The 13,870-nt window shown below is 40.2% G+C and overlaps 2 protein-coding genes and 1 long non-coding RNA gene across 6 annotated transcripts in view; 2 read left to right on the top strand and 1 right to left on the bottom strand.

Moving 5' to 3' along the window:
- The window catches only part of tdrd9 (tudor domain containing 9), a 35,747-nt gene extending 33,105 nt beyond the window's left edge, over positions 1–2,642 (top strand). For both annotated transcript variants that reach the window (XM_048267267.1, XM_048267265.1), the window contains exons 32-36: positions 64–160; positions 400–538; positions 868–986; positions 1,796–1,868; positions 2,201–2,642. In XM_048267267.1, the coding sequence (XP_048123224.1) occupies positions 64–160; positions 400–538; positions 868–986; positions 1,796–1,868; positions 2,201–2,299 (527 nt within the window). In that variant the 3' untranslated portion in view covers positions 2,300–2,642. The remainder of the gene's footprint in view (positions 1–63; positions 161–399; positions 539–867; positions 987–1,795; positions 1,869–2,200) is intronic.
- A 208-nt stretch (positions 2,643–2,850) lies between these two features.
- The window catches only part of LOC125310600, an 82,508-nt gene continuing 71,488 nt past the window's right edge, over positions 2,851–13,870 (bottom strand). Inside the window, exons 2-6 of one of the 3 annotated variants that reach the window (XM_048268184.1) lie at positions 7,812–8,034; positions 7,033–7,069; positions 3,422–5,140; positions 3,260–3,344; positions 2,851–3,014 (exon numbers count right to left, since the gene is read on the bottom strand). In XM_048268184.1, the coding sequence (XP_048124141.1) occupies positions 2,935–3,014; positions 3,260–3,344; positions 3,422–5,140; positions 7,033–7,069; positions 7,812–8,034 (2,144 nt within the window). In that variant the 3' untranslated portion in view covers positions 2,851–2,934. Of the gene's footprint in view, positions 3,041–3,259; positions 3,345–3,421; positions 5,141–7,032; positions 7,070–7,811; positions 8,035–13,870 lie in introns of those variants that run through there. The other 2 variants (XM_048268185.1, XM_048268186.1) reach the window with 2 other exon arrangements.
- LOC125310602 lies at positions 10,180–12,501 on the top strand. Its single transcript, XR_007196325.1, has 4 exons — positions 10,180–10,272; positions 11,461–11,541; positions 11,853–11,885; positions 12,425–12,501. It is a non-coding gene; the product is annotated as an uncharacterized LOC125310602 (long non-coding RNA).

Here is a 13,870-nt window from a genome sequence, read left to right as displayed (position 1 = left end):
TGTGCGTGCATACCTGTGTACGTGTGTGTGTGTGTGTGTGTGTGTGTGTGTGTGTGTGTGTAGGCTCCAGCATCCTCCTGAGGGAGACCACTCTGATGCCTCACATTCCTGGCCTGCCTGCTCTCATCACAATGATCTTCTGCCCTGTCATGGAGCTACGGTGGGTTGAAGTACACTTGAATGTGTTAGTCTGATGTACATAATGTAGAGACTGTTGTTTTATTTGTTGCATACTGGTGTATTTTCCTTCCCAAACTTAACACGTTGTACGTGAACCTGAACTAAAACATCTATTATACCAAAAATGTAATGTTAAATACATGGTAGTCTCAAATTTACCCCACGTTTGTGTGTTTGTTTGTTTGTTTGTTTGTTTGTTTGTGCATGTGTGTGTTTTAGCACTGATGAAGAGCGCACACACTTCACTGGGGCTCTCTGTGGGCTCGGCCCCGGTTTACAGTCTGCGGAGGGTCTGCTGCCAGACAACGACATTGAGCTTGCCTTCGATGTCAAGATGGACACAGACGACATCTCTGAGGTTTCTGTTTAATCCAGTCATCCTTGTACTCTTTCATTCACACACACACAAAGCACAAACATTCTCTGTCGTTCTCATATTCAGACAGACATGTAAATATAATGTATAATTACATTTACATATATAAACAGACAGAATACAAAGTAATAATAGTTCATATATATTTAGATATAACATATATTGACATGGGTATGTACATTTCCAAAATGATGAGCAGACCACCCAGACGATTGGTGCTTGTCACGTATTGATTAAATTATGAATGTCTGATTTCAGCCTGTCTCTATCTCCTCATACAGTCATTCTCTCAAACTGTTTTTCTTTCTCAGATAAATAACTTGCGTGCAGCAATTAACCGGTTGGTTTGTGAGGGCCCTCACGGGGTTCTGCATTTGACACCAGAGAAGATCAGCGGATTTCAACAGGATGCTAGAGATCGCCTCATAAGGTAGTCCACTATTTTCTTACTCTCTCTTAATTCAGCCCAAGTTTACACCAGCTTTATCTGCAGTTTAACAATATCCAACTACAAGTAAAATTAACAACAGTGATGCTAGTGACACATCAAAAGTCCATAGTCAGAGAAATGTTGTAACGGCACAGACAGACCGACCCCTAAAGGTTGCAACAAATGTCAACATTCCATAATTTCAGGGAGTTGACAAACATTTCACCCATGACACTGAATAAATTTCTTCTGCCATTAATGTTACTGCCATGCTATGTTATAATCATAAATAGTTCAAGACTGTGTGAATATTTTAAAGGATTATATTGAGTTTACAGGAAGTGGTTCATTGAAGGGGTGTCACGATCTTGTGAAGTCAAAAATCAATCGAAATCAATCTCAAACTTTGAAATCAGAGGTAGAATTGATGATGCAGCCACACCCACAATGTCACGTCCAGCATGCATGCCAAGGGGGACAAAAAAAAAACAAAAATGCTTCAAGTGTGGCACAGGATCTCCTCAAACTTCCACTCCAAACTTCTCCACTTAAAAAACACATCAAACAAACTCGAACCACCAGCTGCTTCTCTGAAATCACGGGTGTGGAAATATTATTTCAAATCGTGACTTTAAAATAGATTACTAAATTGAATCAAGGATTTGGAGAATTGTGACCACCCCTAATTCATTGTCACTTCAACATGTTTCAAACTTTATATATTCCAGGTTGTCGTCTGTAATCATGTGATGGGGATTGTGTTAATTCCATGTAGCTATTATAATTAACAGATTGTTGATATTCAACAGACTCTTTACCAGGTCACCTCCCAGAGAGGAGGAGGTGTCGGTTTACCACCAGAAACCCAAGAAATGGAATCAGGTACAGTACTCACTCAGTGTCTGTACACATAGGCTATCGCCTGAAATGCCTGCAAATGTACTGTTTTGGGTGTGCATCCATATTTTGTACATAGCAAGTACCTAGCACCTACATACACAGGTCCCATGCTACATTATGACACAAACTCTGCATTTACATACATAGATCTATTGATAATGTCCAGGGTCCCAGTTACCACCAAGTAGGTCAGACAGAATCGGAAGTGACAACCGTAGACTCGATACTGAATATGTGTAGGATGACTTGTCATTAGGGTAAAAAACATCTGCTATACTGACATCACGTGTGTGTGTGTGTGTGTGTGTGTGTAGGTGGAGACTTCGAACCTTATGGATATCTCAAATGAAGATGAAAAGAAAAGCAAAGGCCACCTGTTTCAAATGCACTCCATCACCATTCTCAGCATGTGAGAGTGGTAAATTCTCCTGTTTCCTGCTTCTATCAGAGAGCTTTGGCACACCACAGTGTGTGGGGGTGTGTATGTGTGAATGTGTTCGAGTTCATGCGTTTCTAGTGTTATGTTTGAGACCATGTTTTCAGATTTGAAAAAATAATGTCCTACATAGGGATTTAGGACACAAGACATTGCTTATTTATGCATGTAGGCATTAAACACAACCATAGTTCGTCTGTGTTACTTTGAGTTTAAAGAGTTGAGGTCAGAACTGCACATGTTTTGTATTTGCACTTTTCATTCTTCATGATGGTTCTTTTTTCAGCTTCTGAACATAAACAATCATGTGTTTTTCCTGACAGTAATTGTGTTGTCATTCTTAATGACCTAGTAACTCATAATAGGGTGGAGTTGTGCCCTGCACCAAAAATAATAAATACTTTGATCATTTCTTTGATGCAATGCTGATGTCTTGGTCAAGCAACCACCATTTGTCTGGAATCACAAGTAATTCATGGTGTATAAACTAGTAGTTCATTGGAATTTATTTTAGAAGAAGTAGTTCATTGGAATTTATTTTTTATAGATAAAATAAAATGCAAGTTTTTTAACCAAATCTTACTGAAAAAAAGGCTATGATGGATACAAAGATCAGAGAGTTGTTTCGTTGACCGTTGTTTCGTCCACAGAAGTGGTTAGGGTGAGGGACCTGTCTCCTGAACCGGAGTTGTCTGTATGAATGAGAGGGAGCTTGAGCCTTAAGAACAAACCAAAACATAATAACTAAACACAATGCATTTCTTTCAAAAAGAATTGATGACTAAATATTCTAGTTGCCTCATTTAACTACACATATTGGAAGGGGTTAGTAAGATTTAAGCTATCAAGCCCTGTAGAGGGCAAAGATGCTTACAGCGAATTTTATGCATCATGAGATTTAAACATGATGATCATAGTTCCTCCTATTTAGGCTTACCGCCATTGCAGTAATCAACAGATGCTCTCGATGTCTGATGGGCCCCACCACCATGTGGTGTCACTTGGTTGGTCCTGCGGAAAAACTTTCAAGACAATAAAATCAAACACTGAGGCATCTTTGGTTGAATTAAATCAAAGTCAAACTGTAATGTTTAGATACCTTCTTTGAGGACCGCCTCTCCTTGAAGAATGAAGAGACTTTGGTAGAGATCTTTCTGTCTTGATCTTTCTGTAATGTAGTTTTAGGAAGGTTTGCTGCATTCATCACTTTCTTGTTTGGATTTGAGAGGCTTGCCACCTTCTCTTTTCGACACTGCATCAGTAGCTCTTCACAGAGCAGGTTGACCAGGCTCTTGCTGAAAGAGACTCGCTGAGAAAAAACAGCCCTCTGAAGTTCTCCCTTGGTGCCAAACTCGGCCAGCAGCTTCCTGTAGACGTCCCGATAGACCTTCTGAATTGGCAGTGTGGGAGGATAAGGTTCACTTTTGGAGAGGCCAGACATGGCACAGAATTCAAACAGCACCCTGTTGGCTAGCATCTGAGAGAGTTTTGGAATGCTTACAAAACGGTCATACTCTTCTGTCTGGTGGATGTTCAGCAGCAGTTTCACCACCAGGATTGTGACCAGGCACCGGTAGTCGTCTCCTTGGAAGTTTAGGCCTGATGTGTGTGGTGGTGGCACAAGTGAGATATGGGTAATGTCACTGGCCAGGCTGGAGTGGGACTGCAAGGGTGCTTTTGATGGTGAAGGGGATAAGCAAGTTGTCTGTCTATTGGGTAACAATGTCATTACCTGCCGCAACAGTGCCTCGGTGAAAACTTCCACCACCTCAGTGCACACCTTCTCAGAGGGCCTCTGGTAAGTCCTGGAGGAGCAGGTACTTTTCTCATTCTCAGCCCGAGGCATGTGTAGGGTGATCAGTAACTCCCGCAGTAAAGTTCGAACAACCTTCTGTATGTAGACCCAAGTGATCTCTACACTTCTATCCGTTGTGAGTCTCCTTTGACTCTTGTTGGCCCATCTAGACAGTGAAACGGCAGGGTCAGATGTCGATCTCTCAATATGGGAGGGAGCTGAGGTTTTCCCAAAGGAGATGACCTCCCGGAGCTGATCCACCAGGTCTTGGATGAAGGGTCGGAGTAGTCCACTTGCGAAGAGGGTCTCAAGCCTCTCCTGAGAAGCTCTGGCATTATCCACACAGAGAACCATCCTTTCCATGGTGCTCTTCAGAGCATCCATAGCAGAAGACATGTTGGATCCAATGGAGGAAATGTCAAACTGTAGACTCCCACAGACAAGGCCACCAGAGGAGGTGTATGAAGACATTTTGGCAGGGGCCCCCAGCTGGCGAACCTCTTGCAACTTATGACCTGTATAACCTCCAGGGGTAATGCCAGAGCTGTGCCCAACACTGACAGAGCACAGACCATTAGACAACTCTCCCCTGGTTTTCAGCAAATGCTCTGAAACATCAGCATTCCACAGAAATTCCCCAGCTACATTTAACCTACAGAGTCTGGTCGGAGAGACCAGTGGAGTTGCACCAATAGGCATTGAGCAGCAGGAGTCACCCATGCTGTTTCTGTCCCCATCAGTGAGCGCAGCCCTACTGGAATGGCAGCACTCCTCCTGGTTCAACACCTCCGGCTGCTCAGGAAGGCATTTGGATGCAAAAGTGGAGACACCTGGTGCTTGGGCCTGCAAGGCCTGAAGATTCATCCTTACTCTGTCGGGGCAAGAGGATTCAAGTGAGGCACCCATGGAGACCGGAAGAGTAGCCCAAATTGTTTTGACTTCCATCATCGCTTGAGGAAGCACTTGCCTCGCAGATTGCTTCACCCACGATGACAAAGTCCATGCCAGCTTAGACACGGGCACCTGCCATAGAGCAGCACAAATAACTTGTTATTCGAGGCAAATAACAAAGCCCCCCTTCCTCTAAAGCAGCATTTCTCAAACTTTAGGTGAGGAAACTGCTGGTCTGCGGAGCCGTGGAGGCAAAATATGCCCTATGCTTCTGTCACTCGTCTGATAATTTGCTGTGTAATCGATCAAGGAACCGAGGACCGACAGAAAAAGAAAACAAACGTTTTTGCAATTAGGAGGAAATAAAGAACAAAATTATTTGTACCCCTGGCAAATATTGATGCAATGTTGATTTTCTCTTGACCAATATGTTTGTTCTGACTGAAAATGACACTACCACATGCCAAAAGGTTGTAAGACAATGTGGTAACATGGAATCAAACAAAAATAATCATTTTTATCCTTTTTAAGTTTTTTATGAAATGGCATGAAAATTATTCATACTCTTTTTAAATAATCAATGAAAACATCTTTATTTGCCATCAAAGCTCTCAAAATGTTTTTTTATAATACCTACCAAGCCACCATTTCTTGCCTTGTTTGGCTGTATGTTTTGGATCATTGTATGGTTTAATGGTCCAATGATGCCTATTGGGGCAGGTCTCTTGGCACACTGCCTGATCTTTTCCTCCAGAATCTCAGTGTAGCCTCTTGCTTTAGTGTTAATGTTTACTTTGAGAAGGTCACTAGGTCCTCCTGGTTGAAAAACATCCCAAAAGAATACTTTTCTAACCCCCACAATTGAAATGGGACATGGTGTCATTGGAATGTAATGCTTCTTTTTTTTATGCCAATCTCAGGCCATGTCCCTGGGTCAAAAAAAAATCCAGCGTTGTGTATAAGGACAGTTGTGTCCTTATAAAGGTTTAGCTGAGTTATGCATGTTTGGAGAAGAGTGATCCATGATCAGCATCCAAGATGACCAAGTGATCCATTTTGAGCTGGAGTGAAAATTTCAACCACCAAAACACCATCCACAATGTGGAGAATAGCTATAGAAATGTATTAGTTTTGGGTGTTTTTCAGACAATGGAACCTGGTGAACTTCTCTAATTAAAACGGTAACACTAAAACAAGGGGCTACATTGAGATTTTTGGTGGAAAAGATCAGGAAGTCTGCCGAGAGACCTACCCCAATGAGCATCATCGGACCATTAAACCACACAATGATCCAAAACATACAGCCACACGAGGCAAGACATGGTTAACTGAGAACAATATTAACATTTTAGAGTGGCAGAGCCTGAGTCCAGACCTCAATCCATTAAAAAAGTGAGCACAAGGCCAGAGTGATGGCAAATAATCGTTCCTGACTGAAAACCCGGATTGCTGTTAAAAAGGTGTGGTCTAAAGGACATTTTTTTTTTTCATATGAATGTGGTTTGGGTACTTGTCCTTGTATGGGAATCTTAAAATATTGATCTCATTCCTCTCAATAGGAATGTTGTAAAACGTTTTCCTTAGAGGCGTTGGTGAAGACAAGTGATCCCATAGAAGATATTTGGATGTGCCACAGTCTCAGGACATGAAACATGTCTCTCAATATTAGTACAGTAAGTCTGTATCTGAAAGACCTGACCGCAAACGCGATACAGTGAATGTTGTTGCTCAAGTCGTCCTAGCTCTTCTATTGAAAGGTTTTCTTTTTAAATGATCTGTATGCTGTCATTTTACGAAGGTATATAAAGAAAGGTTGTGTTAAAGCAAAAGACCCTGGTTGCATCAGCATCTTTGGTAATTGGTTATGAACACTGACCCAGCAAACAGCAAGAGCTGTCAATTTTCTACCATCACCGAGGACTCAGTGTGTCTGCTTTAGAGGACTCCTAAGGGCTGCATTTCATCAACATAAGCTATACATCTCTATACTTTTTCTGCAACTGTCCAAGGATTTTTGTACTCACATTATTTGCCATGGCATCCCAAAGACACTGGAATTGCCTGTACAAAGAGAGGTCAGTGTGACGAGTAATATCAGCTAGTGACTTCCAATTGATTTTCGTGGTTGAAGTTGAAAATGTTCAATACCAACAACCAAAGCAAGTCCCAGGACTGAACTGACTTACAATGCCGGCAGCACTTTTCTTTTTGTACACTGTGTAGGCTCCTTCTAAGGTGCAGAGTCAGCATCGGAATTTCTCCAAATTAACTCACTAACTGGTGGTACCAAACTCTTATGGAAAGTTAGTCTGTTAACAAATTTGAATTTGATCAAAGCTCATTTTGTAATTTCTTAGCAGGTACGTTTGTGCACCCAGGATAATAAAAAAGTCCCTCCGGCCCTGGAAATAACCACACCAAATTCTGTTTTACTGTTCCTGTTTTCCAAACTACTACTACTACTACTACTACTAAGTTTATAACTTGGCTATACCATAGGGGTTGCATAAAACCATGTAACTAGTGTACTCCTGTTTTTCTTTTTTTCGCTCCAATCTTTTCACTAATTTTCATTATTTCTGTCCTTAATCTGGTTCTTTCTCTTTTCTCTCCTCTCTGACCTGTTTTTCTCTCTCTCTCAGTGTAATCCATTACATTGTGTATAATAAATAAAAAATATATCAGAAAATTATAAATGGAAAAAAATATATATGTGCAACATATAAAAGACAGAAATGATCAGCAAAGCAAAAATGAACCACAATCCTATACCTCAACAATTCCTCAAAACAGCCATACTTACTCTTGGGACAGGCTCAGCAACACACTGATGATGAAATCCCTGTCAGCCAGTTGCACTGAGGAAGAGGAGTCAAGGGTCCGTTCGTCCTCTGTTCTCCCACTCGGGCCAGCCTCTACTCTCTTCGTTGTCTTCCTTTTCATACTTGCACAGCCCTTAATTTTCCCACCTGAGTCCTCTGGCTGATCTTGAGTCCATTGGATTTCAGTATGTGCTGAATTGGAAGCTGATATATTGAAATGACAAGATTTATATTATTCAAATCACAACATATTAATAATGACAGGGTTCCCACGGGTCATGGAATTTCTGGAATATCATGGCATTTTGGAAAGTCTATTCCATGGGAGGTCAGGGAATGCTATCATTCTGGGGTCAAAGTCATGGAATATCAGGGAATTTTGTTGCAGCGGTATAGCAAGCGTCAATTCTGCAGACTGTAGACTTTTAGTTTTTGCTCGAGAATCTTACTCTGTTGTAGCGTATTAACTTTTAAATGCATCAATCTGGTGCACTTTGAAAATAAATTCAGAATTTGTTCTGTAGCCTAAACTATTTTGAACTTCAGAATTGGGCTGTAGCTTAAAAAAAAAACTGCATAGTTCCCCTTTAATTTTAGCCTCTGGCTCTGAATCCCTTTCCCGTCGATTCTCCAAACAAGAACAGAAGTGGAGCGCCTACACCCTGTTTGCACGCATAGAGCGTAAACAACAACAAAAAAATCTCGCTGGTCTGGTGTAGCCAGTGGAAGAGCATATCTTTGCAAAAGCTATGTAGCCTTTCAGGGTTCGTCTTATAGGGTTCGCGCATGATTGTTCAAGGTCTATAAAATGATTGCTTCAGCTCATGGGCCTATTCTCCTCTACTGCCTGGTGTAGTTATAGCACTGAAAGTCTTGTGGCATGCATGCCGTGAAATAGGGCTGCACATTACCCGGCGAAAAACAAAACTCAAAATTCTTGTAAAAAATAATTAATTCTTGTAAACTAAATTATTCAGTGCACAAAAGATTGCATTTTATTGTTAAAAAATACATTAGTTTTCCCCATGCAAACTTTGCAATGAACAAACTAAACAAAAATGTTGGTAGTGTTGAATATTGATATTGAAGAATCAGATGTCTAAGCATTTATGTAAGCCTGTGTGTGTGTTCACTATTTAGGGTAATAAATAGTGAATGAAAATACAGTTGCTTAATATTGAACATTATACATTATACATAATTTAAATGTAAAAATCACATATTATTCAAGAGGATTACCCTCGCAAAGAGGGGTGAGTGTCTGTTTCAAATGAATAGCCCTCCATATGATTTCAGGTCCTTCAGGTAGCCCTTATTCCCCAAAAGGTTGGAGACCCCTGGTGTAGACCGAACTATCAGGCAGTAGAGGGAAAGTAGTTGTCCAACTGGAAACCTGATGAGATATGATCTGGAGGTAGCTGTGCTCTGCCTTTCATACACTTGGCCACTCTAGAAGTGCCTCCTTCCCAAAATGTCACTCAGTCAATCAGAGTTGAGGTTTCCTCCCTCCTATTGTACAGTTAGTTACGTTTTTGAAGCCATGCTAAAGTTGACTAAAAAGGAATATAAAATAATCTTTTGGAAATTGATCTTAATGCCTTAAGTAAAACAAATGAGGAAATATCCAACCCTTTAAGGACACCAATTTTCTTTGTGAATGAATAATGTATCATAAATAAATTAAAAAAAAATGTAGTGTTTTAACATTTTATTAATGTCTAGGCCTATTTCATGTAAACCAGCTGACTGACTGTCAGGCAGTTAGACCAAAACTAACGTATGTTTATTTGTGTCTCTGCAGTAAAGAACAGAATGTCCTGTTCCCCTAAAAAGTTCATGCACTCACCTACACGTGGGGATTTGCCCACTAAGACACTTCTGCTCGCACGCACTCCAAACAGTATCCGCACGCACACCAAGCGTCTTTTGCACGTATATAGTATTTACAGGTATATTGACATAGACTTACAAGAACAACAGATAGCTCTCAAGCAGGCTTGGAATTTCACCATTGTGGGGGCAAGGCCACTTGGCCTTCAGTTGGGCATATTTGGTGGGGGGCACAAAGGCCACATGTCCAACCCAGTCTCACGTCTGAACGTGTCACTGTCACGTTAATTAATCTATTGGGAGGTGTTGTGTAACACGTTTCCTTGTTAAAAAACGTGTTGAGCAGGACGTAATTATCGCGGTTACTATCACGTTGTATTTCATTCAATGAGCCAGCCAGAACCACGCCATCTGTCAAAAAGCCCGACCCAAAATGGCTAGAATGTTATTTGATGCTTTTGACGTGCAGTTTCATACTCTTAAGCCTGCTTTGAGTTGTGGGTTAGAAGGAGCCACCTTCTAGCTAGCAGTTTTAGAAGGCTGAACCCCAGAATCCAGAAACAAGAACCGAGCAGGGACGGAGAAAAAAGAAGAATCCAAATGGGAAATGAGGTGAGCCTTGCTACTGCCGCTAGCATGATCATTTTGCTAGCAATTGAGCAAAACATTTTAAAGTTGATTTAACATGAAATAGTAGCCTATGCATGGGCAATACTGTGAATTCAGAGTAGGCTTGCACAACTTATAATTTAGCTAACGTGCATGATGTAATGTTACAGTAATCTGTAAAACAGCTGTTGTCTGTGTAAATTAACATTGTAGCCTAATATTGTTAGTGTGGGCTACAGCTAACAGCTGGGAGGTAGCCTATCAGCCAGGCATGTATAATCGATAATCATGATGAACGTGAATAGATTTTGTTGCGAAAACGCGCATTGTTTTAGGCCACATATCAGCTATAAAACAATTGTATTCTGATACAGCAGTTCTCCAGATGTTAGATATTCACTTATATTATAATATAATTTTGTATTTCTTTAACCTGATTAAGAGATGGGTTTAATTCAATAGAGAATTGCAATGTGTGTAGCCCATAATATTAGAGAGATTAGGCTAGATTTAGATTAGATTCAACTTTATTGTAATTTAAAAGAGTAGGCTACAGGTACAGAGCCAATGAAATGCAGTTGACATCCAACCAGAAGTGCAAAGAAGCAGTTATGTAGACGATCAAGATTAATTATGTACAACAGTTAGATAAATAGGCAAGTTTTCCAGATGACATGTGTACAGTGACAGAAATAGCCTATACAGTGAATATGGAATGTGTGTCTAGCCTATAACAAAACAAATTGATAATAATACATAAATAATACATAATAATAATAGCAGTAATTACAGTAGGCCACTCGCGACTGTTGTTGGTGGCGTGCCTGTTTCCTATTATTCCATGCCACTCTCCTACTGTCTCCTTTACTGCCCTGCGCCACTTGCCTACTATCTTTTGCCTCTTGCCTACTGTCCAGCACCACTCGTCTACCGTCTCCTATGCTGACCCACGCCACTCACCTACTGTTTCCTAACACAAACTGTAACATTAAGCTGACACAATCTTGCTGCATGGTTACTTATCTGCATGCAATCACTATTGCCAGCTGTTATGAGTAAACATTATATTGGGACACCAATATATTTTTTTCTGATTCACGGGCAGTGTATTTGCTACTGAAGAAAAGGAGAACACATAGTAATTGTTCTTGGATTGAGATTTAGAGTAAGGTTTCTATTGATCTTTTTCAGATAAGGCCTCTTCATTTTCCACTGTGAAGGATCTACATGGACTTGGTCTGGATAGCCTTTCCTGTTTTGATGAGCCAGTCGGTATGTATTTGACATTCTTTAGGATAAAAGGAGCCATATGTTATCAAAAATTCTACACCCATATGTAGAAAAGCTTTGTTGCTGTTTGTTATTGTTGTTGTTGAAAACTACGTTGAATGCAAAGAGATGCATATGTCCCTTGGGAGGAGAGGGATGAGTGTGGATGATTGAATTGTCCAACAGACATAAAAATATGACTGTGTATGATTGTGTTTGTGTCTGTATATGATTTTTTTGTACTTGTTGCATTTTAAGCATGCTTATATACTTTACGCCATGGTGGTCTAAATTGTCTTTATTGCCACTTGCAGGGTCTAGAGGAAAAACCCTATATGAGCCCCAGGGTGAGTAGTGTATAATTACTTTATCCCAAGATTGATTTTCGTAGAAAGGTGTTCAAACCAAAATCAAACCAAAATCTTCTAAAATAATAGATAGATAGATAGATAGATAGATAGATAGATTTATTATTTGTCCTTTCGGAAAATTGTTCTGCGCCATACAGTAGACAGTTAGACAAGACTGAATACAAGACGGAATATAGACCAGAATTTCCCTCACCCCAACCGCCCCCACCCTACCACACTCCCACACATACACAACATCAGGGCAGAAGGCACAGACCCCACTACACATTTATAGAATGATAAAGTGCAGTTGTGCATACTGTGATAGTCCAGCTGGAAAGAAAGTGCATGGTCCTGCAGGTAACGTCTTGTTCATCAATGTAATGCTAGTTGGAATGAATTACCTACTGGCTCAATTTGTTTGGAAAGAAGGTAGCCTGAACCTCCCTGATGGCAACACCTCATATGCCTGGTGTATGGGATGTGACATATCTCTATTATTTGCATGACCTTTCTTCAACACCCTTCTTTCACAGGTCGTAGCAATACTGTCTGGTTTTTGCCCCTCAACCTTGCTGGCCATGTTAACTATCTTGCTCAGTTTGGTTTTTTTTGGTCACTGACAAAGAGAAATACCAGGTAACACAACAAAAAAGTAGCATGCTCTTCACAAATGAATGATAGAAAAGTAATATATCTCTATCCACTCTAAATTGTCTTAGTTTGCACATAAAATGCAGCCTCTGCAGCCCCTTTTTATAGATGGTGTTGGTATTACTGTCCCATTGCAACTTATTATCTGTTATTGTGCCTAAGTACTTGTACTCGACTACAATCACAACATCCTCACCATTTTTAACCATACACTGGGGGGGCTGGCTCCCAGTTCTGTACTGTAGTCTATTATTATTTGCTTTGTTTTCTGTATATTTAGAAGATGACAGCTGGACCTACACCATTTCGCGAATTGATCCACCCAGGCCCTGTAGTTAGTCTCCTCGCTATTCTGTATTAACCCCACTATTGCTGTGTCATCTGCAGATTTTATGTGGTATGTAAACGTTCGAAAAACGCCGAAGAGCCCCGTATAAGAGCCCCAGTGTGATAGGCTGGTTGCTGTCATGTGACACACGCCACCACAAGAAAGCGGAAACACATCGTAGAGCGAGAGCTGGCCGTGTGGGGTAAGGTAAGTTAAACTACGTAAATTTAGTAAATAATAATAATAATTATAACAAATAGTTGTTTTTTGTTGTTTCGAACAAAATATAGAGATACTTATCCTGACCAAAACTCCTTCATGCTGTAAAACAGCTAGAATCACGCGAAATCAGTGCAATTTCTTAGTCAATGTCTTATAAGTGTAAAAGACGTGGACAAATAGCCTGCGTAATAATTAGCTAAATAAATCATTGTTCACTACACGTTATGGTTAAATTATTGAAATGAATGCGATGGTGATACAATCCTGCTTTTCAATTAGTTGACATGGTGTTTGACATTAAATTATAATGAGGTCAGTTTCATGTAATAAGCTATTTGTTTCTTTGGGTCTGGTTAATTGAAATTAGCAATTTCTTAGTACAATTCAATGTCTTATAATGGTAAAGGCGTGGACAAATACATGATAATTAGCCAAATAAATCGTTGTTCACGACACGTTATGGTTAAATTATTGGAATGAGTGCGATGGTGATACAATCCTGCTTTTCAGTTAGTTGAGATGGTGTTTGACATTAAATTATAAGCAGGTCAGTTTCACGTAATAAGCTATTTGTTTCTTTGGGTCTGGGTAATTCATGTGACAAAAAATTCTGTTATACGCTACTACTGTTTTTCTGAAAAACAAAGCAGTACAACATTTCTATCTCCAAAATAATGCATTGTACGCTTGTGTGTACTACGTACAACATATGTCTATGAATTGCAGTAGTGATCAAATGAAAAAGGAAAGAAAGGTGTCCTGATGTGTTGTTTAGGGA

Source organism: Alosa alosa, chromosome 17 (genome assembly GCF_017589495.1).
Source record: "Alosa alosa isolate M-15738 ecotype Scorff River chromosome 17, AALO_Geno_1.1, whole genome shotgun sequence".
Taxonomy (NCBI): Eukaryota; Metazoa; Chordata; class Actinopteri; order Clupeiformes; family Clupeidae; genus Alosa; species Alosa alosa.
The sequence above is the reverse complement of the archived record's forward strand: the minus strand, read 5'-3'. Positions and strand labels throughout refer to the sequence as shown.